Source organism: Gallus gallus, chromosome 1, assembly GCF_016699485.2.
Source record: "Gallus gallus isolate bGalGal1 chromosome 1, bGalGal1.mat.broiler.GRCg7b, whole genome shotgun sequence".
NCBI classification, from domain to species: Eukaryota; Metazoa; Chordata; class Aves; order Galliformes; family Phasianidae; genus Gallus; species Gallus gallus.
In genome coordinates, this window is record NC_052532.1 from 46,016,619 (window position 1) to 46,043,807 (window position 27,189).

Here is a 27,189-nt window from a genome sequence, read left to right on the forward strand (position 1 = left end):
GATGTGATGATATTTTTTTCTACTTCATTATATAATGGATAACAGAAATTCTTGAAGTAAACAACCAGAGAGACCTCAAAGTTCAGGCTCTACATGAACTCGGAAATCTTCACTTTTATGCTGGAAACAAAAGGTACGGAATTCTTGGATTAAAAAAGAGCATAGATTCATTTTTTAAAATTGTCATTCTTGCTCACACGAACTGTCTGGTAAGTTCCTGTGCTGTTTTGAGATCTGTATCACTTCTTTCATCTATCTCACTACTAGCTATATTCTGTGGGATTTTTCTCTGGCAATGGTTTATCTTTCTTTGCTGACTAATTGTAAGATTAAGCATCGCTATGTGTATTTAGGAAGTAACATTTATCTCGTGTCAATTTAATCTTAGTAAATGTCCAAATGAACATGCTGACTTCTTGTCAAAACTGTATTTCTGTTTTTGACCTAATCAGAATTAGTTCTAACTTGGTCACTGGAGGTAATATGAATCTAGCCTTATCTTCCGCTTTAGAAAATGTCAGCGATATGATGAGTAATTTTTTTTATGTGTTACAGAGCTGCTTTTAAATATTGGTGTCAAGCCCTTGATGAAACACTCAACACTGATGATATTCTTAACACCTGGCAAGAGTTAGGCTTTCCAAAAAATGCTACGGAGTGCTTTGCAGTTGGAAGATCTACTGATATTTGTCAGAAATTTCTTTCTCAGGCTGGAATTTGGGGATGTTTGCATGCAGCAGTTTTAGTAGCTAAGATAGCTCAGTAAGTATTCTATTATTATATTTATAAATATCTATATAGGTGTATATATTTCTTCCATATTTTAAAAGAACTGCTCATCCAGGACGTTGGGCAACTTGAAATTAATTTAAAATACTAAAGAGCTGCTATAAAGAAGACTCAACAAAAGAAGAAAATAATTTTCCTTTCAGAAAGAAAGTTGCTCTTTTGGAGAATGGTGTTTGTTCCCTTTCCTGTAGTGCTCATCTTTGATCATAATTGCAGCTGTATTTTATATGGAGAGATCTTGGAAATAAAACAAAATGATAAAGAGTCATAAGTGCAAGGATTTCACAGTCTTATTGATTTTCAATTGAAATATCACATCCCCCAAGTCATTGCACGTATTAAATATTAATGTATCCTTAGGACAGATTTGCTGCCTAAAGTACTCATTTTCTGGTGAATTACAACTAAATAAAATTTGAGTTACTGTATGAAAGTCTGCCATCAATAAACATTTCAGTCCAGTACTGCTTGGCTGCTGGTAAAACACTACAGATGTAACTCTGAGCTGTTCCTCAATATATTATGTATTATATAAAATGTACAAAATTTAAAACTTAGAAGTATTTAAGCCAGTTCCAAGTGACCTTAGAAATGTTATTCCCATGAAAAGGCGGAGCTTTATCTAAGTGAACTGTATAGGCTGGCAAACAGGTCCTAGTGATAGCACTGTAAAATATATGTAAACCAAAGTACTTTTGACAGCATTAACATAGGTATTTCAGCATGAAATGGCATTGTACAGCTCAGAATTATTACTCCTATGAAAAGGAGTGAGTTCACATGGATTCTAAACCACCTTTGCACTCTTCTAATTCTGAGCTGTGATGCAGCCTCAGGCTCACAGCACGACCTAATCCTGAGCTACTTCTTAAGGTTCTTGTGGTACATGTGTGCTGCACTTTATACTATGCCTTTACTTCTACTATATCCATTCCAAATCCTGGTAGGGGTCTGGATGGAGTATCCTCTCAGCTTCTCCCTTAGGAAGGGCTTTTCTCAGACGCGCATTGGGCTGTTAGTCATCCTTAAGTTGCTCTTTCTATAATAACTTATTATAACTGTAAAATGCATATTAGAGGACTCCAGTATTGTATTAAAGATTTTGAATATTATAGATCACAGCAATACCCTGCTACCATGGTTGTTTAAAACTGGTGAGGTAGTATGGGTTTCATTTAATCTAAGCGAGCAGCTACCATGTGAAAGTCCATGTGTGCTAGGCTTCCCTTATGGAAATAAATACACCTTATAAACATGCTTTATCTTTCTAGTTTGGAATGAGATTAATTTTGCTCTTAAATCGCATATTTTTCTTCCATAACTTTAAAAGGAATCTAGACAACTCCTTTTATTTAGGTATGCCTTTGGTCAAACGATTCTTTCTTTGCATGACATGGCTGAGCACCTATCTACAGAAGAGGCAGCTGTTTTCCAAGATGGAAAACATCTAGATTGTGTTAGTACCATTATTATAATACTACATTAAAAAAAGGGTTTAAATAGAAAGGGTTTAAATAAAAAGAGCAATAAATATTGATGGACACATTCATATCTTTTATTATTTGTTGTACTTTAGGTATATAACAACATCTAATGTGAGATTAAGAACTAGATACTGCCAGTTTTCTGCTATACTCTTTAAGGTAAGGATACAATTTCAGTTAGAATTCACAAAGACCACAAATTGCTTCTAATATTTAAATCTCAATAACGTCCTATTATAATATTTCTTTTCTTATTCTGATTGTAACAGAACACTGGAGATCAGAGGTAACTGGCAATTTATGCACATTAGATGTATTTATTCTCTGTTTTTAACAATATTCCAATTCTAAAGCCTAAAAATTATCACTTCAGTAAGACATGGGTCTCTCCAAGAAATAAAGAAATATTGAAAAGTGAAGATGACTAAAGTATTTGGCAGTCAAATATGTATTTTTTTTCTCTTGAAGTGTTTTGCTCAAGAAGAGGTGGATAGTATCAACAGGATACTCAGTCATTGAGCTGATGTACATTGTATAAAGTCTTCAAAGATTGTCATACATTTTCAAACAGGAGAACAGACTCTTTAGAAAGAGATTTTTTTTTTTGTATTTTTCAGCATTGAAAATTATTTTTTTATATTACTAATACAAAAGAAATTTGCACTGGAAGTAGTGTGTAGTCAAAATGATTTAATTTCATTTACTAAGAAAGTAGGCTTATTAAAATTAAGTTTGCAGACTTTCAGAACAAACTATGGAGGAAGTAGGAGTGTTTCATTTTACTTCTAAAATGAGACTTTAAGGCATCAGTAATTGAAGTGATATTGGAAAAAATAATTGCAGGTATTCTGTCAGTCAGACACCACTGGGCTCAATGCTAACCCATCTCAATGCAGCAACAGGAAGTTAGTTGGCCTCTACAGAAGCAAACCAATGCCATTTTCTAACATCATCTCATGCCAGCTGTGATTGTGACTGTGTGACCTATTCTAGGTCATATTTAAAACCTTGTTAATTTCAGCAAAGGGAGAACAAGTGGAAGAAACAAAGGTATAAGGAGAATTATGGTTAGCTTCAAGCTCTGTTAATTGCAGGTGGTACAAAGCTGAACAATTTTGATTTCTCCTTTTGACAAAAATAGTAGTAATAGTTTGCTACAGCTATATAATGGTAGAAATAACTGTGACTTGGCTAAATTGAGACTGATATTAATTGAGATAGGAGCACCTTGCAGAGTGAGAGTCTTGAAAAATATGGTCAGTTACTGAACTTTGCCAAGTTCAAGTCCATAATTTGTTCTGTGATGTGGAAAGCTCTTTTAAACCTTATTTAAATTCCACCTCTGGTATTGACTTCAGGCTTATTAATATCTGAGATCTGAGTATGTCTGTCTAGCATATATTTGCTAACTATGACACGATAAACACAATTGGAAAGGAATATCCAACATCAGAGACAATGTTAATGATCCTCCCTTCACAGAGATGAATGTTTAAGTTATATCACGTAAGCTGATTTGGACATTTAGACCTAGATAAAGGCTGAAGTAGGCTTTGGTTAGTATACACTGGTCAGGTTATATGGCACAGAGGTAGTGGCAAAGTGGAGCCTGCTTCCTACAGTTTTTATAGTATGCAGGGTGCTTATTAATTCAGAAAGATAACAGTGCATAGTTAACTTAATTTAAGCATTTTAGAGGAAATGTCCTATTATATATAATTAGAAGTACATTTTATTCAGAATGACTTTAAATACAATATGTCAAAGGTTTAACCAGCCTCTAACTGGACTTAAAAAAAAAAAAAAAAGAGGAAGAAAAGGATTTTGCCATGAAACATCTGTGTAAAGAGATGGAATATTTCTCCAAACTCATTGCAGTGAATTTTTCCTTGGTATTTTCCTAGGCTATGGAGATGTTTGAATACATCACTGTATTATTGCAGTGTGCCGATCAGAATCTTATCCTAAGCATTATCAAAGTAGTCTTTAAGAACTCCTAGCGACTTACTAGTTTTTTTCCAGTACTTCAAAAGATTTATTTGGGATGCTTTCACTTGGAATCTGAGAGAAATGCCATTGGCCCTTTAGGAAGATTTCTCATTGCCTGGGGAGTACTTGCTAAGGAATCTTTCATGATGATTTTTCTGCACCTAGATCAGTTTTTTGTTTCTGCTTGTGCCACTGAATGCTGTCCATAAACTACAGCCTCCTTGGTTTTTTTTTTTTTCTTCATCAGGTTCACATAGAAATCAGTAATCATTTTAAAAAATATATTTTTCATGTTTTCATCCTGAAACAACTGGATACTTTGTCACTGACTTTGTTTCATTTATGAAGTCATTTCTGAGTCTCGAGAGTTAGAGATTCTTAGTGCGTCACCTAATGACTGTACTTCTGTTTATATGTAGTTCATTGCTTTTTCTTTCAGAGTCTGTTTAGGGCCTCTCTTCCACATCCCACATCTGACTGTGACTTCGCACAGTATGAAACACAAATGCTTATTCCTGGAATTGACTTGTTCTCTGATCGCTACAGAGCTGATATCTCCACCGTAGTTGCAAGTCTGAATTTCCTTATGTTTGAACTGCATTGTGCGAAACAAAATTTAACAGTAAGTATCATCTAATAACATTTATTTATTTATTTATCATTTTGTAACATTTATGACATTTTATTACATTATAGGATGTATTTATGACAAACCATGGAAGCTCTAGTAAAATATCTCTGCATTAGGTTCTATGACAACTTTCTCACGTTCTGTTATTACACTGTACAGACTGCTTTTACACTTTCCTTCTTATGTTGATCATGTGGCCATTGCCTTCATTTAGTGACTGACCTCTTCTGGTTTAATCTAACTTCTTTGAAGGATGCAGTGCCATCCAGTGGAATAAATAGGTTGTGTTGCTTACTAGTACTGAAAAGGGGTGGTTCTGTATCTGTTCCTAATTGCACCTCTATGCTCCAACAGATTTTCTTACACCTTGTCAGACAATTTGATACCTTTATAAGTCAACTCCCAGCTGGGAAAAGAAAACCTTTGAAGCAAAACAATAATATAGATAGATAGATAGCTTGCTGCTGTTTTAATGAGCTGAATCCACTCAGATAAAGGTCCTGCAAGTGGCAGAGTCAGTATGAGGGGATAAGATTGTGTGGCTAGCAGGACAAATTTGGATGTGGAGATGGAGGAGAAGTTAGAGAGGAGGTGAGGTGACAACATGTTACTCCTTTTTGCCAGCAAACCATTGGATTGACTTCTTCTGGAACTTCAGGAGAAGTGTCTGTTTTGTCTCTGGTTGATGATTCTTTCCACCTTTCTTTACCAGAGCTCACTTTGTAAGTGATCTTTGTCTAACGTGCCTTCAGTATGGGAGATCAAGGGAGACCAAGGAACAGGTCTGGAGGCAGCGGTACTTTATTTGCCTGCTTGCATTTTTCATTCTTTTTGCGCTTGCACGGGCAGATTATAGATCCAGGCCATAGATTATAGTCAAAGCAATAACAAGTTCAGCAGGATGAGAGCTTCATTTCCACTGAATGCTTAATGTGAAGGAATGTTTTGGATGATGAGCACTGAGATTATTTGACATAAATCATAATATATCAATATTAAAGTTTTATTAAAAAAGAAAAAAAAGACTTCAAAGACTAATTTTGTAGAAGCACTACAAATTTCAGTTAGAAACAATATGGGTACAATTAAAATGTTTGCCTGGAGCTCTTGTTATCCAAATTCTGAAGCTATTCTATGAAAAAATAGAGGCACATTTCACAAGAAAGTAACGAGGCTGTTACGATTTGTCTTTTCTGAAGGCTTTTATACAGTGTGTGCTTACTGGAAAGTTTTTTTGAACATTCATGTAGTTTTTCCCCACAAAAGCATTTAATTGAACAGTAATGAATTGGTCAAAAAGCCTCCTCATCATCTAGTTTATTTTACAATTGATATCTTTTCACCTAGACAATTTCTGGGCACCATAGTGTTTATATTCTAAAGCTCACAGCATTCCATCATTTTGTTGCTTCTATGGAAACAACTGTGGCATCAAAATGCAGACAGTTCTAGAAAACCCTTATATCAATATCTTCCCAGTAGGTTTACTCACCAACAGTATCGAAAAAAAAAAACAAAACAAAATACAAACCTGAAGTTTTGGAGAAACTTTACATTGCATTTTGCAAATCCCATGTAACATAGTGCTAAATAATTAGGGGTGGCATTTAGCCAGCTGAAAAACTTTGTAAAATCTTCATCTTTCATACAGCATAAGGGAAATAGTGGTGACATCCTGGCATATGGCAATGAAAGCAGTACTGCTTTATTAGCAATGTATTTGTGATATATAATTGTGATACACATTTCTGTAATTGAACCCTCTATACCATTTATTACTAGATGACCTAATGTTTTCCTACAGATTTTACCTCTGTTCACATTATACCAATACTTCATTTCTGAGATTTGTAAGGACCCCGCTAAATGCATTGAAGGAAGAATCTTCAAGGTAATCAGAGAAGTTTTATTTTTCTCATGGCACATTGTAATTGAAATAAACTTTTCACTTCCTTGTTAAATATAGTTGATTTAATATGTCTTCATATACAATTACTGTGAAAAATTGTACTTTAAAGTGGAGCTGGGCTAGTATTAAATGTGGAAGTTGGTGCCCCTGTCTGTGGTTGGGGGGTTGGAGATTCATGACTCTTGAGGTCCCTTCCAACCTGGGCCATTCTGTGATTCTGTGAGCTGATCCTCAGTATTTCTTAATAAAACAGATTGCAGAATAGGAATACTTTCTAAATGAATAATATTTATATTCTCATTTTTTGTAGGATGTAGAGTTATGTAGAAAATTATATTATTGATGACTTACAGCAAGTGCTAAATAGTTCCATCATTTTTCTACTTTCAATTTAGCAGATATTAACATTAAAGATATAAGATTTTTCCCTCTTAAATCCATACTCATTGTTTCATGTTTTATCTTCAGTTGCTCTCTTCTGTTTTCCTAAGTGCAAAACATAAATTATTTGCATGTAACGTTCACTTTCAGATTTGTTACCAGTATCATAGTAAAACCAGGTTGTCAGTCTTCTAGGAACAGACTTTTATGATTCCACTGATGTTTGTTTGTTTTTTTTAATCCTTTTTTTTTTTTTTTTTAAAGAATGTAACTTGTAATTATGAGTCAAAGTATTATTGCTTTTAGATATTTTCAGGAAATGCTGAGATGGATTAGGGAGACTATCTGAGTACTGTGAGATTCACAGGAATAAGTGGCTGATCTTGGACTATGGCTCAAAGTTATAACTGTATGAATTAAGATCTTTTCCTTTCTCAGGAGTTTTTGAAGAAGGCTATGTTTTTTTACCTCATTTTTTTTTTTTAAAGACCCATATTTGAGATTTCACTTAGGAAAAAAGGTAAAAGATTCCATTATAGAACATTCTCTGTCAATGTACTATTCCAATAGCCAAATCTATTTGAAAATTACCTTTAAATATATCTGCTTTAGAGTGAAAAAAAAAAAAAAAGCAGGATTTTTTTTTAAACTTAAGCCTCTGTTATTTTTTTTTACAGATTAAAGTACTTACAGATATAGGATTTTTTACAGAGGCCTTTCATGAACTATGTTTACTTAATTGTGGAGAAAGAATCCCATGGAAAATACCGGCAGGGTACAAAATAAATGAAGAAATAAAGGTAAACACCAGTAAAATATAACACTGAAATATTTTTTCTCTTCATTAAAGAAACATAGAGATTTATATACTCAGCCCATTTAAGGTGGATGGCAAAATTCTCACTACCCAGGCATGGACAGGACACCGGGGGCACCAGGCAGCTCCCTGGGCCTGGGCTGAGCCCAGGTTGGGCAGGGCAGGGCTGTGAGGAGCTGGTGCCTGGCCCTCCTGCAGCCTCACTGGGACAGGGGCTGATGGGCCCTGGGGTGACATGGGCAAGTGGGATCACAGTAGCCAACTGTCTGAGCTAATTAATAGGGGAAATTACAACTAAGTTTATGATGTCAAATATTTATATTTAATATATTTGACAAGCAGTCAGACCACCAATGACTCTTTTGTACAAACTGCATGAAAACCTGAAACCCGGTCTTTTTCCTTAGAGCACAAGCTTCATTGCATTTTCACAAAGTTGAACCATACAGAGTTACTAGCACCCTCACTGGAATTGATCCTGAAAAACTCCCTACTTCGTGGCTACAGTAAGGAATGTATTTAATCCTTACTGATGCTAACTAATGAGATTAAAATACACCCCAAAGTTGTCTTAATTTGGATATTGTGTCAGTAGCTTACAGAGTTAGAATGAGGTCTGGTTAATTTTGGCACCTGTATTTTTCTAATGAGGTTCGTAGATGAACGTTTGGGTGAACAGCAGAGAAAGTTCAGTATTAGGACTCTTGTTAGGATGTGATTCAAGTAGAAATTCTTGCTGGACTCCTGCATGGCTCTCAGACTGAGGAGAAGGACCCACTTTTGAGGGATTGACAGAGTTAGGATAGGGCTACATTTGGAGTTAGATTTTATGAAAGAATTAATAAAAATAACATAAAACACAAGTGACAGTTGCGTGTAGAGCTCTTAGTTAGGTGAAGGCTGGAAATGATCTCTATTTCTATCTTTTTCTTCCCCTCTGTAGACAGATAAGTGAAAAGATAAGGGGTTTCTGAGCAGGGATTGGAATTAGGGTTAGGATTCAGAAAACAATGCATGTGTAAGTCAAAGAATGTCTGTAGTTTTTATAGCCCTCAAAGGGAGTTGGAAGTCTTCAGTTCATCTTGACCTGTAGTTTGCCCTTTTCATTACATTCACAGGTCTTTGTTCTGCTGAATAGCAGTGGAGGTATGTGCTCAGTCTGGAGTTAGCTTTGGGACTCAGGAATGTAAAGAACATAAATGGCAAATGGTAGCTGATATCCTTGCTGGAAGAGGACTTTTGTTGGTTTACTTCCCTGCCTTCTTTCGATTCGCGTTGAAGAGTCCTGGTGAATGGCATAGGAGCTGTAGGGGTAGATCTGGGTTTCAGGTTGTTAAGAAATGTGAAGCCCATAGATACCAATTGTTGATATTTTCAAGGCCCTCAAAAAATAGTTGGAAATGCATTATATTTGTCTGCTGCTCTGCTAACGTGCTTATTTCATACTTCTATCATAACACATTATTAATGTTTTATCCTGTTGATTTTTACAGACCTTACTGTACTTTGACTCCTCAAAATCTCTCCTGAGTTTTACAAATTTACAGGTAAAAAAATAACCTGAAAATAACCCAACATTTTGATGCTGGACATATTTCAGATTTATTTCAGTGGCTTTTGTTAGAGATTATTTGGTTCAGAAAACATATTTTAGTAAATATGAGTAAATAGAAAACATATTCTCCTCAACAGTTTCATTACAACTAGAAGCAACTGTTTTTCATCCTACTAAAAAACCAATAACATCAGTTGTTTGACCTGATTTCTATCTGAGCTGTCTTTATAGGCTTATCCTAATTTAGATTGGAGCCGAAAGAAAAAGGTGAACCTGAAAATTAATTAATCATTAGTAAATTTTCATTTTAATTAAAGTTATGTTTATCGGTGATTTTTTTGTTTTTCATTTTTAGTTGCTTTGCCTGTTTGATCTGTTGAGCAAGTAGATGCTGGCATAAACAGCAAAAAAGCCATATCATAAAATCAAACTGATAAAATAGGAAAAAGAACAAGAACTTTTTCCTTTCCCTTTCATCTCTTATTTACAGCAAGGTTATGTGTCTCTTACAACAATTGATATTAGAAGTTAGAAATGAAATGTCTATCTTGACAGCTTTCAATTTCACTTCTTTCAGATTTATTTCTAAATTGTGCTTTTTCCTGAGATTTTTATTTGAACACTTCACAGTCTATATGCAGTTCTTATTGGTCTCCTCCTGATTTTGCAAAGCCATGTAGACTTTCTACTCCTACATGTATTAACCTAAAGCGAGGGTAGCGAACTCTATAGAATGACGAACATTTTTTTCTTTGCCTCACCTTTATAGTTAGGGGAAGTTGTAGCAGAGTTTTCTTTGAGTTTGTTTTATGAACTACAGTTTAACTACGTACTTTTTGTTATCACTTTAGCTAAAAGAGTGCTATGGACAATGTAGAAACCTAGAACTCACACAAAGGGTTAGATGCATCTTGTATGGGAAAATTGATCCTTGAGACTATAGCCTCAGCAGTAGCTGAGTGAATTAAGTTTGGGAAGAAAAACATCAACAGTGACTAAGACCAAGATTACATTGCTAATGCCGCTCATGCTAATTGTTGATAAGCATTGTTATTATTAGAAGTAGAATATGCTTTGAACAATGAAAATATAAAATATAAAATTATATGTGATTTCAAATAGTCACAATTATTAATTTCTTTGTAGGTACTGGAGGACATATTTAACTGGAGTCTGTCTTTAACAGTAGTGCCACTGTGCAACCAACAAATTATGAATAAATTAATCTTAGCCAAAATGCATTTCATCATTTGCCTTTCTGCCACAATAAATAATGTACCTGAAAAAGTAGAAAAATGCATATATTCTGTTGATAACATGCCAGATGGAAATACACCATCAAATGTAAAAGGTAATAATTTAAGGGTGCTGAAAAGGTGGATTTACTCTGCAAATTATGAAGCATTGTTTTTTTACTTTTAACAATTGCACATGCATTAAGCTGTCACATTTTTAACAATATTCATGTTAACTGTTGCTGATCGTATCAGTCTTAATGGAAATAATAAACAACATTAAGATCTTTCAAGTCATTTTAGCTAATACATCTAAATATAGCTTTGATTCTGCTTCTGTTATCTGAAATTTAAATTGAAATGCATTTGACAGTTGATGCTGTTAAGAATTTCAGACAACGGGAACAAAGAGACACAGTGATGCAGCTCATCGACTGTGAAGCTGAATTAAATATGGCCATGCTGAAGGTAATTTTTTCATTTTCCAGGAAAAGGGCTTAATAAACTTCAGATTGTTCCAAAAACATTACTACTGTTTTCAGTGTATCTGAATTTATGGCATCAGAATGACATAGATGTCCATATTTTCACAATCAGATCTCAGTATGGCAGTTTCAGCAACAAGAAGAGAGACTGAATGGATTTTCAGGAACAACCTATCTTCCTTTCAGAGGTGGTGGTTGTAGAACATGTCAGAGACTTTGATGGAGCAGTATGCTCTACAAATAAATGGAAATGAATTCTCTATCGTATATGAAATGTCTCAAATTTTTCACCTTGCTCTCTCCAATAATTTATTTAGAGAAAAATACCATAGGTTATTTTTTAGGCGGTTTGTTTGTTGATGTATTGTAACTTTCATGCTTGGCAGATCCACGTCATGAAAAGTCAAAAGCTGACATATTCTTCTTTCAGAGTGGTTTTCCACTTCATAAGTATCTGCTTTTAGCCATTCTAACAAACAGAGTAGTATGTGAAATACATCTGGTGAAATGGAGATTGGTTTTGAATTGCAGTTGCTACGTGCCATGAATTAGAAACTTAAATGTTTTAGTATAGCTTTATAAGTATGTGAACATAGCATCTCGAAGATAACTACAATAGAAATGTTAAATTAATTTGAATTGGGCTCATTTAAGAGGCATAATTCTTACACTTTTGATTTTTCTTTAATCATGTAATCCTTTCTCTTACAGTAGAGCTCCGAATTTATCAGAGAAATTGGCTAAAAAAAGCCAAGGAATTCTTCTGAAAGTTCCATGACTGAGCTTTTATTTAAAGCTTACTTTGTTTTAGACTTGGCTTTCCCAGCTTCTTGCAGCTCTGTTTATTAGAAAGACTGCAAATTACAGCTGAAATTTCAGGATACATACTATGCTCAAAGATCTATCAGAGTACAGATAGAAAAGATTGTAATATGTCTTGTAATGTCTTTCATATTGTATTTTAATATTGTATTTTATTGTTTAAAATTACGAAGCAAGTAAAAAGTACACTATAATGTTATCAAGTATAGATATGAGATAATGAGAGGAATTAAAATTATTGAGTACTGCTGTTAAGCTATAAAATATTCTCTTATGGTATATAATGTAGTCGATGCTATTTTCAGCACTTAGAACCTATAAATCTGCAAAATCAAAATTATAAACCCTAGCTACTTATAGAAAAAGGATGTTGTCTTAACGTTGGTTTGTTCCAGGGTGTAGTGGTAGTAGGCTATAATGAAATAGAAAACTTTTTAAAAAACGTTTTGGGTTTTTTTTTTTGAAGTTATACAATGCTGTGTTTTTCTCTAGGGAATTTTGTTGCAAGAAGCTGAAGAAAGTCTTAACTGTCTTGTGCAGAACATACAGGACAAATATGATGGGAAGATATACCACTGTTCTGCAGAAGATTTAGAGGTTCTTACTGAAGCCAAACTTCAGCTTGCAGCTATTTCTCAGCAATGGCACCGAGCAGCTCTCAGGTAAATATCCTTATGAACAACCATATGTTATACAGCCTTGCTTATGTAAACTAACCAAATCAATAAAAAGCCAGCAACTTCTTTGAGTCCTTTATGTCTACAAAGTTACAGTAATTTTCTAAATTTTAGTAGCTAACCATAATAAGCCCATTAATGCACACACAAATATAATTTATACTGGTATTTCATTTTTCATTATTGCTTTATCTTACTATTTTAAAGGTCATCAGACATAAGCCTGTGATTTCTCTGTGAGGTGTTTTTGTGATGCAGTTTTGTACAAAATCAAAGAGAAAGCTGCCAATTTTTCTCTTTTTTAGAGTCTGGATTTGTTAGGTCCTGCATTTTTTATTATTTTAAAGTGTTTTGAGCTTTTCAATTATTTTGGAGAACTTCAAGAAACTACAGTTGTACGGTTCTTTGAATATACAGAGCATACATAAATAAATTAAGTACTTACGGAAGTTGAATCTGAGCATTGTTTTGATCTTTCATCTAGGAGGATTCTTCTGCTTAATACATTTGTAATTTTAATTTTAATTTGTATAAAAAGGACAATACTTTAAAAATACATCACTTTTAGTAATGACAAGCATTTTTTTCTGGGCATTTTTTATTAAACTGAAAACTCTTAGAGGATACAAACAGTGTATAGAAGGATAGCACTGTTACTTGTCAGGCTGTACTGAGGTTAGATAGAAAGTAATCCCTGTTTGTCACTTTCGTTAGGTCTAGTCTGACTAAACAACACCAAAATTATTACATAAAATCATACATTAAAATGAGCACCAGCCAAAAAACAAATTAATGTTTTCTTTTATTGTTAGAATACTCTTGTTGTGAAGACTCCTGCAACACTCTTGCTGAAGCTGTAGATTATTCAGGTGGCCAATCAATATCAAAGGGTTTTTTTTTTCCCTTTATGCCCCATGGAAAAAAAAAAAAAAGTTTCCTGCTTCTGTCTTAGGCAAACAAACATAGCTCCAAATCAGATAGCTTTTAAATAGCACAGTTCCTTTTCAGCTCTTATGTTACAGCAATAAAAAACATTAATGAGGACAGGAGCGTCAGAGTGCTGTATAGAGTACTAAAATGAAAGCAGTAAAATAATACTACTGCCTGATCTATCACCTAAGTTTCCGTTAGATTATTTTAAAACCTGGAGGTCTCCTTAAAGTTCACAAATTAGGAGTACAATAATTTATATCAAAGCTAGTAAGGTCATTAGTGAAGATAAGAACTAAGAGCTTGTAGGCAGTTGTAGGCATTTCTACATTTCTCACCATTAAATATTAATCTATTTGAGTGCTCTTTAAATTAGATTAGTTTGCCATAAATTTGTCAAAGAGAAAACAACAAATCTCTGGACAACGGTCTCATCAAGTTTTTGAATGTGGATTTTATAAAGTTTCTGTATTAGCAGCTAAGGAACAGCGCACAGATTTATGCAATATTTTGTGAATAATCCTGGGTTATCTTGATACTAGGCCTGGTAAAAATCTGTGTTAATAGAGCACTGGCTGTAGTGTACTCACCCTGCTAAATTGGCTCCCTTCTTTTTGACAAGTAGTTATATCTTAGAGGGTAGTTTCTCTCCTGGCTTATAACTTGCCTAAGATTGAAGACACTTTTTCACAGTATCAGTGGTTCCAGTAGATGTGAAGCATTTTATGAACAATTTTTTTTAGGGCTCACAAATTATTGATGGCTGTTTAATGGGCCTTATATATTGACAGTGGTCAGATAGCAGAGAAGAAAAACCCAAGACCCAACAACCTACAGACAAAGCAAGAGGTTTTTTTTTCTTTTACACTATTTTACAACTTTATTGCAATGCCTTCCATGGAAACTGCTGATCTATCTGCCTCAGATAGAAATGAAACATTCCTTTGGACAGCTAAATGTTTCCTGCCTGCCAGCCTAGAAATCAAACTTTGCATGATATTACTGAAATTCATCATTTTTTTTTTTCCTTTGGTGAAAGGATTTAGTGGTGAAATTGATACAGTCAGCTGTACTTTCCTATTTTGATCATCTTGCCACTTTCTGAGTTGGCTGATGAAAGGATGTGTACTTTGTCAGGGGAAATATATAGACACATCACTCTTGTTGGCAGCAAAAGAGGGTCACAAAAATTTCATCAAGGGAAACTTCTACATTACAGCCTCTGTCTTGCGAAAAATTAATCCCTTAATATAACTGCATGTATAAGAATACTTGATCCCAGTTGGAATACCTACACAGTATCTCCCCCAAGTTTTTGACGTTTCTAATTATCTAAATATGTACTTGTCTGTTTATGTGAATAAACTACTGCTTAAAAGAGTGCGTATATGAAGTCTTGGTCTTGCGGCCTACATTTTAATATTGATATTTGTATGTAAGCATGTTTAAAAAAATCACCTCATTTTTGGAATTGCTGAGTGTTGACAACACAGTTAACTGGGGGCCATGGGGCTTGGGAAGGTAGGTTAATATCTTTTAAAGCTTGCATATACTCTTTAGTGCTGCACCTTCTCCATTTTATATGAGGAAAATTAACCATAGCTAAAAAAACGTTTTGAATAATGTCAGTTTTTGCCATAATTTTAACTTTGATGTCTGGTTGCAGGAGGAAACTCTTCTTAATAAAAAGAAAGAAAAGCATCTGGGATATTTCATTGCAATATCTGTAGTGTCTGTTTTGCTTTCATAAGCAAATTTTGTTTCATTTTTTCCATTTTTTGAGAGAGAGTTGTCATCAAATTCAACACTGATTTATTCTGGTTTCACTTCATTGAATAAAACTGAGGTAAAGGGATGATGAAGGAGATTCATAAGAACTGAATTCTGAAAGCTGAAAGACAGGATAGTAACAGTTGTGGTTCTCACTGCTACTTTTGGGTCTATTTGTGGTGGATTGGTGTAATCCATCCAATTCTGCATCACAAAAACAAGCATCAGGACAGAATTAGAAATGGCAGGAGGACTTCTAAATAACCTCTTATCTCTGGAGCTTATATATCCTGTGGTCATATACATGTTGGCAGAACAGTGTGAGTAATTTCAGAGTAGTGAACATTTCATGCATGAATCAAGAACTTTGCCTTTAGAGTAATTAATCTAACACTTCTCAAAAGCAGTACATTCAAACAATCCAAATCTTTCTTGCATTATAACCTCTTTATACTACCCTGGTAGTGTAAGTAAGAAGGCCTGAAGGCATTCATAAATTATTTTTTTCTTTTGCTTTATAGCAGCCAGTCTCTGTATAGAGTCTCTGTATGTAAAATCTCTCTGTGTAAAGACACCTTAGCATAGATTTGAATTTTGGTTATACATCTTTAACAATTAACTGAAAAATCTTTGAGGTGACCTAGAGGTACCCCCAAATACTTTTGCATCATTAGAAGAATGTGTTTCAGTGGGTGAAGAATAAGTAGCATTGCAAAACAAGCAAATAAACTAAAGATGTTTTAGAGGAGAGCTAGGAAATCAGAAGTTTACAGATTCAGGGGAAAATGTACTATTACAGATGGAAAGTTAATACTGTGAGACACTGTTTTTTTTCAGCGTCAGAATATTTGGAGCAGCATTTTCTTTGGGAAAAGCTCCTGTTCAAAGATCTTCTCATTATGTTGGTTTTGCAAGTGTCTTTGTATCCTGAAAATAATTTTATTCACCAAGTCTACTATTATAGCATTGCATTTTCATAGGTGTCATAAAAGTTGAAAAGTGTATCTGAACACTTTAAAAAAGCTGTGAAAAAGGAAAAAAGCATGGCAGTTAGTATTTTAAGAAAATGAGCAATATGTTGAAATCCCAAGTCATAACTTTTGGAGTTATGTAAAGTTCAGCTAATTGCTGCAGTAGTCCTAGTAGTGCCTGTATCATTCAAGATGCTGTTTGGAGAGTTCCAGAAAGGGATTTGTGATGGGGCAGTGGAAACTCAGAGTCAGTATCACGTGATTGTTACTGGTGAGGTTATCCCAGCATGGCACCCTGTTCAAGTTTTGATAGATGGTGTTTACTGAAATTCTGTGATTATTTAGTTATGGGGATGTAACAAAAGAAATAACATATAGTCTGGAAAAGATTGAATAAGAAATCTGTTTTCTTAGCTCTCTAGTTATGGATGACGTAAAGAACTCTCCCAGTTTATAGTTTTCATTATTTTTACATCATTTAATTTCTATAAGCCCATCCCTGGAGAAAGACATGGGTAACTGAAATTTAGATTGGAGTTATGTTTTAATTGCTGCAACAGAAGATTGTATTTCTTAACTTACCCATTATTATCAGGTTATATCTGTTGTTGGCAAAACAGTTTCTCTTCCTACTCTTTTCTCACTTTCATACAAATTCAGAGTATGCTCTTAATGCAAGTTTTATGTTCAAATGAAGCAAAAATTGATAATTGCTTATAAATATCTCTGATGAGTCAGAAGTGAAATATCTATTATAATGAAAACATATAATGACAAGCATAATGAGTGGATCTTAATAATATTCTTCTGTCTCATAGCGTTGCTTTGGCTTTCTCTGCAATTCGGCTTCTCCAAGATGCAGATATTTTTAGGATGACAGCAACAAATTTTCAAGAAGAAAAGGATAAAAGGGACAGTTTGGTACGTGTAGGTTTAGTATTTATATGACTGTTTTTTGTTACATGAAGTCCTGTACTAAGTGTTGAGAGATTTTCAGAATGTTGGAACACAGCAGTCACCCATATCACATGGTTGCTGTTATTTTGGGGAGAAAATGATACATGATGTGCTTCAATTGCCTGATTACCTGTAGAATATTCAACATGTCTCTATAATCATTTTGTTGCATGTGGTTAGGAATTACATTTTCTATATGAATACTTTCCCATGCCAGCATTGAAAATCTCCTTTTATTTTATGAAAAACGAGGTAGAGAAATGGAAAAATAGGTAGCAGGTGTACAATTCAATTGAGATAGTTAGTGGATTTTTTTTTTTAATTGAAAACCTTCCACAGAGTATTTTCTTTTTTAAGAGCCAAACAGAACAGTTCTCATTATTGCTGTATTCCAAATTTAGCAAGGTATCAGTGAAATTCTGTTGGCTAGCATGGAGAGATACTGACCTATGCCTTGGGAAACCAGTGTGCAAAACCTATTCATCATACACCACACATTTACATTTGCACAGTAAGGCAAATAGACTCTTATGAACAGAGCAAGTGTCATTCTATTGCTTTCTGGAGCAAATCTTAGACTATGGACTGTAGAGCTTTAGTAATAAAAAGACTGTTCATAGTATGTGAAGATGGCACAGAAAGCTGAGCTGAGAATTCTACTAAGTGTTTCCAGTACGAAATTAAATTGGTGTTTGTTTCTAATCAAAGAAATGCTTAGAACTAGAAATCAAAGACTAGAAATTTGTTTCTGATCTTTATTTATGTGCCAGAGCTCAATATTGTCCCCACTGAACAATTACAGTAGATCATTATGTACCTTAGAGTATGGTGCAATGGTTTCTTTTTCATACAAGCAAAGTCCAGGCCCTTAGAATTATTCTCCATAAGCTCATCATGTGGTGCTTCAGTTTTTCTCACTTACATGTAGTATATATTTATGCACACTCCCAGAAAAACTGGTTTCATTAGGTCATGTTTCAGTTTTTGCATAGATTTTGATTTAAATAAAAAATGGACTCCTCCTATATATATAAAAAACAAGCAACTAACAGTATCTACTCTTCTAATAAAATTTTTGTTATGATTATCTATTTATGTTTAATATATTTGCATTAACTTGAATTATTTTAAACTGATACTGTCCTGTTGCTTTGTTTGCAGTAAAGCGATCGACTCCATAATTAACATTTCTCTTGCTTTTGGAAATATTAGGATTCTTGTGTTGAAGATGCCCAACAGCCTCACAGTACTATAGCGCAAGATCATCTGAATGTACGTCTGTGGCTAAGGTGTCGTAAAATGTTAGTGACTGCACTAGCAACACAGCTACACAGTGTCGGTGATAAGGAAGGTATTACCCTTTTTTGATTTAGTCTTTTGGAGTATAATGGGAAGACTCAATTATTTTTTCATAAATAAAAATACTAACAGTACTGTGCAATTGTTTGTAATAAATTCATCCAGTGCAGCAAGGATACTGTACTGTATTTCTGAATATAATCTCTCCTCAGAGCATTGAAAACACAAAACATTACATTGGTGATTATTATCTTTTGATAAACATGTAGTAAAAGTTTCAAATGTAATTAAAAGTGAAATTGAATTAAATAGTTATGCCTGTTTTAAAAATACAAGCCACTAGTTTTAAAAATATGAAAGCTTTCTTTTTACAATTTTTATATTGCCTATAAATGAAAATATCATGTTCTAGATTCTTTTTAAGATTTTAAATGAGATCCCATGAAGTACATTTAAAGCTTTGTTTGATGATGAAAGAAAAAGTTTTTCCTACTTAGTTCAATAAACAGTATAAACTCTGAAGCTCGCTCTCGTATCAAAATCACAGTCCAGGTCTGCAGAGAAACTTTTATATTAGTCTCTCCTGTCATAGTATTTTGGAATGCTAAGACCAGGTTTTTGAATATGACATCCACTCTGCAAAATCTAATTATTAATGCTGCTGACTTACATATAAAGAATGCATTTGGATGAATTTAAAGAATGTATGACTTAAACACTATAGCTTTTTGTTGTTGTTGTTTGTTTGTTTGTTTGTTTGAGAGCAAATTTGGCACAGAATTGATGAAGTGGTAAATGTGGAATCTGTATTTTCAGATTTCCTGTAAACTTTTCGAGAAGAAACAACTTGTTATAAATGGAAGAAGATAACGTGGTCTTTTCTATTATATTTTACTAATTACATATTTCCTTGTTTTAGAAAATAATGTGGCTGAACGCAGAAGTATTGTAAAAGAAGTAATATTAGAGGCAGAAGCCTTTGGTGATACTGAGACTCAGGCTGAAATGATGGTGCAAGCAGCAATTCTTGACCTGCAAGAAGGATGTCCCATGGCTGACATTAAAATTCTTTTGCAGGTTTGAGCATAAAGGAGAAACTGTTGGCTTTTCTTTGATACATTTTTTTTTTTTTGGTAGAGTCAGAACAGCTGATGCCAGCATTAAATAAGCTTGAAATAGTGCCTCTACAGTAGATTTTTTTTTTCACTTTGTATGATTTGTCCTCATAAATAGACAGCAAAAGTAGTAACTACATTGGTTTTTGTTATCTATGTCCAAACAGAATATCATCAGTTTACTCCAAGAGGATAAATTTATTTCTCCTCCAGCTTCTTTGACTCTTGTGAAAAGCATGCTTCTGATGACAGACATACTAGCGCTGCAAACAATAGAGAATATGGAATATTGTTCTGCAGTGGACCCATTAAACTTACTCAATTTGGCACATGACATCACCTTGAAAGAAGTGAGTATACAATTTATATAACATTTGCAAATTCTTACAGTGATTCCTGTAGCTCTTCTAACAATTTATTAAAAGGGCTATTCCCATTAATTTGGAATTTTCCTAAGATTATTTAGTATAAAGAAGTAATTCACCTTGCCAAGCTTATTTTGTATACTCATCTTGCATATTCATGGTCCTAAGTAGCCTGATATTTTTGTGGTTTAAAAAACACTGAATGCTTGCAAAAGTATGTTCTTATGTGAAAACCGAAATATGGAGTTTCATTCTTCATAGGTGCTGAAGGCTCAGTTGAATCTAAGGGATATATTATGCTGAGCACCTCAGGAGAGATGTGCATCTCATAAAATTCCTGACTTCTGAGCACTGAAGTTTAAGAATTTAGCTTTATTCCTTAACTTAGAGTCATTTGACTTAGAAAATCCTTACAGACTTAACAATTCATAATGTGTACCCAGTTGCTTTATTTTTATGAATGAAAAGTGTGACTGGTCCATCAGTGCATTATTTTTTCCTTTCTGGCCTCTGGCTTTTGTTGGATTTCAGATTTCTTTCCAGACATAACAGTTTCTTTCTAATAATAATGTTACCTGGGAGTTCTGCTTCTTAAAGACCACTTGTTTTGAGAGAATTCGCTTTTCGAAACCAAAATGATGTTAATAAATCTGATTAAGAGTTCACTGAAATTCTCCATTTGATACCAAACTTCTCTGCAAAGAAGACAATCACAAATTGAAGTAAAGGAGTTCAAGAGTATCAGGCTGTCTTCTAGTGCTCTTTTATAAGAAACTCTTGAGTTCTAGGGTCTTACAAGTACCCAACCTACTTCTTCAAAGGATTTATTTTGCTGTCTGTAACTTGATTTTACAAAACATGCTCTTTTCATAGATTTTTTCTTGCGGGGAGTATATTGAGCAGCAGATAGAAGACAGTACCTTGACCTGCCTTGTCCTACCTGCAAAAAATATCTACTTGCCCTATATAAACCTTCTAGCCCAAGTCAAAATGAGAATTGGTAAGAAAAAATGCAATTCATTAATATATATATGTTTTTTCATTCATTTTTGTTCATATCTTATACATCAGCCGATAAGATAAGCTGATGTGTCAGAAGTAAAGATTGTGAATCAGTTATTTCAGACAAGCCTTTGGATCTGGTTTGTAGATAAGGAATTTTGGAATTTGTTAATGCTCAGAGAGGGGTGGGTTCTGCCTGCAACTGTCAGCTGAAACAATGGTAGGAAGTGGCTTACTGCCAGTCCTTACAGATCATTTGTGACGGATATGATTTGTGTAGCCTAAACTTATTTTGAATTGTCTAAGTAAACCTTATTAGCATTGTGAAGCAGTGAAATAGTATTATACTTCGATATCTATATCCATTAATCACTCAGATTTTTGAGAATTGGATTGTAATGGCAAATATGTAACAGTATTTGTTCTAGGAAATTAACTTTGGTTTGCATAATTTGGTTTTTCATTAAATCATTTACTAAGAGATATCTATTTGTTTTTCCTTAGGAAACACATTAGCTGAAAGAGTAGCTTGCACACCTGAAAGAGAAGATCCGCTGCAGTGGTTACATGCTCTTAAACATTTAGAAACAGCACTGAAGCTTTGCAGAGCATCTGCAACAGAAGTATTAGATATGGAAGCTCAACTTCTTTTTCAGATAGGTAAATAAAATCCTGTTTGTTCATCATTATAGCATTTCTATGATAATCTTACACTTGTGGGCGTTCTTAAAATGGAGATGTTTTCCTGTCAAAATAGAACAGATGTGGATATGTATCCCTGTAACTGCACATTTCTTCTCTGTGTTTCATATCATGATAGCACAGTTCAAGGTGCATTATGCAATAAATAATTTCAAAACTGCAGTAGAACTTTTCCCATCTCTGTGTTATCAGGGATCAAAGGGCATAGCTGATGAGGTTTAAGACACTGCAGAAAGCTAATTAGCTTATTTGCATCAGTCTGAAGTAAAGAAGATGAGAGCTTCATAAAGTATTTCTAAATGACTTAACAAAGCTAACGAGTTACACAATGTCTGCATGCATTTGGACTTCGCTGGCATTATGTTTTGCACCACAAAGATCTGGTTTGTTAGGATCCAAGCCAGAAAAGCACTCAGACTCTATAAAGTAGCACTTAAAATGCCTTTTGCAAGAGTTAACACTATAAAGATGAGGATAGCGCAAATGAACTTACATCCATTCACATGCTGAGAATCCCAAGTTGTTCATTATTGAGTGGGCCTTCAGTCAGGGTGTAGTACACCATAAACATCCTGTCAGTGAAAGGATTGTCTAATTTTTGTCTTTTGGAAGTGTTAAAGGATTTTCTTAAAAGAAAACAATTATATTCATTGTTTCTACTGTCAAACAAAAAGCATGTTCACATAACTTTTTGCTACAATTTTACAGAAAGGCAAGGGTCAGCAAGTGGCATAATCATTGGTGGGGAGAAGCTGATGCCAACAAGCTCGCTTTGTTCTGTCTGGCTAAGTTCATCCTGTGGCCAGGGGACCTCCTTCTGGCCATGCAGAGGCCTACACAGTGACTGTTGCATGGATCTGTAACCCCACAATGTACAATTATCTTCTGGTTAAGATTGCTGCATATTAGGTGTCATTATGGTTCCAAAGGTTGATTATTTTAGCTACTTCATGAAACAACTTCTACTACAGGATTTGTATGTAACATTTAAAAAATCTGGAAAGGATTTTGCTTATCAGGAAGAAAAATCATAATGCAATCCATTGTTGAACTTTCCTAGGAGGCAAGCAGGTTAGATCTTACAGAAAACAAACAAACAAACAAACAAAAACCAGTGAAATCTTGCAAATTAGCTTTCTATATTTCTTTCTTAGGTAAGGTGGAATGTCAGATAGCCAAAGCAGGCAATAACAAGCCATATCAAGCCGTTGAAACCCTGTTGGAAGCTATAAAACTGAGCCAGCAACATGATCAAAACTTTGAGTAAGAAAATGTATATATAATTATCGTAATATAAGTTTTGACCTTTTCCTGAGATTTGATGTTGGATTTCTTGTGGTTTTGGACAGTTTTCTTCACTGTTGTAGCTTAGAACTACAGTATATTCCTTCAGTTACTTACAACAGATGTGAAGACAATTTTAAAACATATTTTTGAGTATACAAAGCTATGGCTTTTGTTTTTATTTCCAAATCTCTTCTCCTTCTCTCAACACCAGAGGCAGTGGTAGTTAAAGAGGAGTTTTATTCATATTTCAGAAAATGAGCTGTGGCCTGCCCCCTTCCAGATAATAGAAATCCAGCTTGAAAAGGTTAGCAGCCAGAAAAAGGCAGAACAGAGGCAGAAGGAGCGTAGGAAATGTGTTTGTAACAGATATCAGGACAGTGACTTTGGCATTAGTTATCTGCATAGAAGATGTCTGGAGAACTGAGCCAAGCCAGCCAATAAATTCTTTCAAGCAGCTCTGACATATTGGACTTCAGTGTTTTTTTTAGATTCTTGACCAATCTTAATGAATAATGTGCCACATATATTTACGGACGGTGTAAAGACAGCAATTTACCTTGATTGTGTGGGTATTCTGTTACTTAAGTTAATGAACCAGAACTCTGAACACTGGAGCAGTAGCATAATGATAAACCTCTACAAGCCATCAGCATGATAGAGGATGGTACAGAAATGGGCTGTGGTGATGTTCTCCAAGTTTAATTTGCTACACTCTTACTTAATTTGCTGCAGTGTTTCTAAAAGTCTTTACAGCAACATCAATGAACCCTGACTCTCTTATTTTAGATAACTAAACGTCCCAATCACCTTCACATAAGCCCTCTGATATCTATGGAATTGTCATGTCTTCATGCCTGAAATACTTTTATATTAGTGAGACTGGAAAGTTAACTAAATCGTGGCCAACCAAGTGTAGAACTTGACATCTTCACACTTAGTTTTGCTTTCCCTGTACATCATTCTGGGACTTTCATATTTTGCTTCAACAAGTCACGCAAGCTGGAATTTATGGGACTGTCTCAGCAGCCAACTGTGCAATACAACTGTCCAAAAGAGTAACTACATGTGCAGGAGTTTGTTGCTAAGATTAAGGAAGCCAATTCTTAGGGGAAATCTGCAGAGTTCTGCAGTGCTGGGAGGAATCTACATAAAAAGACTTCGAAACATATAGTGAATATAAATGTAGAAGAAGTTCTGCAGATACACTTCTTTTGGCCTGGTATATGATACTACTGTAAAAGTGAACAAAGGAGAAGGAAGTACTGGAAGGAGCTGATAAGGACATTTTGTCTGAAGATGTAGAATATTCTGGTATAGAACTCAGAACTAAGAAGGTTCTTCAGTTGAGTCCAAAGATTGTTTTGGTCACCCTTAGCATTTTTGCTGGTTCTTGGAAGAGAGAGAATGATTTTTTATGGGTTGACTGAAGACCTGTATCCAAAATCTCCCATACATACGTCAAGGAAACCAAGACAACATATATATGCCTTGAGGAAGGAAGAGCAACCCTTGCCAGTTCTGTACTGAAAGTTCACTTTTCTTTTAGAATTACAGTTTTTTTACTGAACATTTGCCATTTATTTTCTGACTACTTGTTGCTCATGGCACAAATTGTATTTGTCAAACTCATAAACTATTGTGTTATATGTTAAGCATACTGTAGGGATGTTTTAGACTCACTGAGCCTTCAAAGCAAGATTACGTGTCTCTCTGAAAGGAGATGTGTTTTAAGTAGATGATTTGGGCTGGATAAATGATTTATATGATGATGCTGCCTGGCAAGTCTTATCATCATAACGCTGTCTTCTGTAGTAACACCGATTAACCTGTGTGTTGTCTCTTACAGGTTAATAAGAAGATCATACCTTGAAATAGCACTATTATACTTGCATTTTGCCACAAATAATGAGAATTTGTCACAAAGAGATAAGACTGTACCTTCAAAATCAGAGGTAAGTTTTCTATCTTTTGGGTAGTGGCCTCTTCAAAGCAGGAAGCATCTTTCTGTTAGAGACTGTTCATCTTGCCAAGGTATTCCTTACCGTGACCTATAAATAATACTGGTATGAAAATCCTACTAGAAAAACCACACAAAAAAATCACATAGTACAGCAGTAGAATTATATAATGTCTGATGTGATTTCTCATTTTTTTACTGAATATAATAACAGTTTAAACTTTTTGTTGTTGTTGTTATAAAATGGGAAGAAACAGAACCAAGTGGTTTCATTCCTGAATCTGTACTAGTTAATTTTATCTTTGCAAAGAAAATGTAACATACTAACATGATTTTTATGTGGTAATACTTTACTAGATTTCAATTTTTTTCACTACAAAAGTGAGAAATAGAAAAGATTTTAACCAACAAAAAGATTTTAACCAAAGCAGCTACTAACCATTTTCAGAGTGTAATTTTTAACATAAAAGAATAATTAAGATTGTAGAAAATGGAAAATTATACCGAAACTCCATTGTACAGTGAGGGTAATAGTATAAGCTGCTCTGAGAAAATTTTTAGAGGAGCAACCTTTTAAATTTTAACATTCAATCCATGGATTTACAAAATCAATGCTGATTTTTAGTTTTAAATAAAACAATTCTGTAAGTCTGAGGACTTTCACTACCATCAAAGTGTATTTTACCACAGTACATTTAGAATCATAATTAAGAATGGGTGTATAATTTTAGATCTCTGCTGGAGAACTCTCTTCCTCTCCTGGCGAGACTCTGAAATCAGAAGGCTACAAAGTGCGAGCTTGGATTGCAGTAAGAGCAGCCAGACAGGTTGGTGCAATATTCTAAAGAGTTAATTTTTTGTCTGGTTTTATCTCATACAAAGTACATGCAAAAACAAGACAAGAATTAAGGCTCCCTGAAATTTCTGGCATGGGTCTTAATTTGAGGAAATTAGAATGGACACTGTGTGAGTGGTGCATTTAATCTCTCATGGACAGATATGACCCTGTTTGCCTCTATGTTGATTAAATGCAAATATAACACCACACTGCCTGATATGTGCATATGTATTTGACGTGTGGGTAGACATCAGTGGCACCCAGGTGAAGATATCTGATTTGAAATCACTTGTGTAGTAATTAAGCTGCCAGCAATAATGATTTATTTAAATACAGTATGTACCATATGACAGATGCTTTAAAAAATATAATATGTTGAGTAATTAATTTTTCATTGTTAGCTTGCTGGTCTCACATTTTAAAATCTGTATAAATATCACAGTGAACAGGTCTTAAATAAAATAAATATTATTTTTAGGTCAGTGAAGCAGTGGTTGCCTCTCAGCTATTAATTGGAATGGAGAGCATTAAAGAACACAACGTGAAGGATGCTCTGCAGCAGAAAATTCCAGAATTTGCTTCCATGGATCTTCTTGCTTCATACAGAGATTACTTGTCTGGTATTATTTTCTGCCTTGTGTTATTAGAACATTAAATAAGAAATAATATATGCCATACAATCTAGTAATACATTTGGCATCTAATTTTCATTTATAAAAACTGCAAGTCAGATTTAGAAAGTAAAAGCTGAATCTTGATGGCATGAAATAAGAGGTGTTTAGGTCATGAAGATCCTGACTAATGGATCTTCAATATCAACCAGTGTATGTGTTTGATAGGTTAGGAAAAATGGCACTGTTTGCATCCTGTGGATCAGAAAAAGAAAGTAAAAGAAATAGCGCACATCTTTTTGGAAAGCAGATGGACCTTCAATACAAGGCTGCCCCAGGCTTCTACTAGATTTTGGCCCCCAATCAGTCATCACAGTTTTTTTTATCAAGCACTCAGATTGAATGTATTTTTTTCTCCGTAGCTATACAGCTTTTCCTAGGAGATTTTCACTTTTCCTTATAATTTTGCAAAGCAATGTTGATGTTGAATAGCTCTCCACTAAAATAAAGCAAAACAACAACACCAAAAAAACAGAAAACCAAACAAACCAAACGAACAACCCCAGCTCTTGCTAAATTATCTGCCTAGGTACAGCATTTTACAAGCCAAA

General features: G+C 34.4%; 1 protein-coding gene across 5 annotated transcripts in view; it reads left to right on the plus strand.

Annotated features, from left to right (window-relative positions):
* Window positions 1-27,189, plus strand: part of CFAP54 (cilia and flagella associated protein 54) — a 104,116-nt gene that overhangs the window by 63,205 nt on the left and 13,722 nt on the right. For all 5 annotated transcript variants that reach the window (XM_003640365.6, XM_040672104.2, XM_040672111.2 and 2 more), the window contains 20 exons: window positions 46-133; window positions 556-762; window positions 2,366-2,432; window positions 4,702-4,884; window positions 6,698-6,784; window positions 7,861-7,983; window positions 9,494-9,547; window positions 10,702-10,906; window positions 11,164-11,258; window positions 12,590-12,759; window positions 17,264-17,366; window positions 18,615-18,753; window positions 19,621-19,778; window positions 19,984-20,166; window positions 21,055-21,181; window positions 21,688-21,843; window positions 23,040-23,148; window positions 25,019-25,124; window positions 25,861-25,956; window positions 26,446-26,587. In XM_003640365.6, the coding sequence (XP_003640413.3) occupies window positions 46-133; window positions 556-762; window positions 2,366-2,432; window positions 4,702-4,884; window positions 6,698-6,784; window positions 7,861-7,983; window positions 9,494-9,547; window positions 10,702-10,906; window positions 11,164-11,258; window positions 12,590-12,759; window positions 17,264-17,366; window positions 18,615-18,753; window positions 19,621-19,778; window positions 19,984-20,166; window positions 21,055-21,181; window positions 21,688-21,843; window positions 23,040-23,148; window positions 25,019-25,124; window positions 25,861-25,956; window positions 26,446-26,587 (2,598 nt within the window). The remainder of the gene's footprint in view (window positions 1-45; window positions 134-555; window positions 763-2,365; window positions 2,433-4,701; window positions 4,885-6,697; window positions 6,785-7,860; window positions 7,984-9,493; window positions 9,548-10,701; window positions 10,907-11,163; window positions 11,259-12,589; window positions 12,760-17,263; window positions 17,367-18,614; window positions 18,754-19,620; window positions 19,779-19,983; window positions 20,167-21,054; window positions 21,182-21,687; window positions 21,844-23,039; window positions 23,149-25,018; window positions 25,125-25,860; window positions 25,957-26,445; window positions 26,588-27,189) is intronic.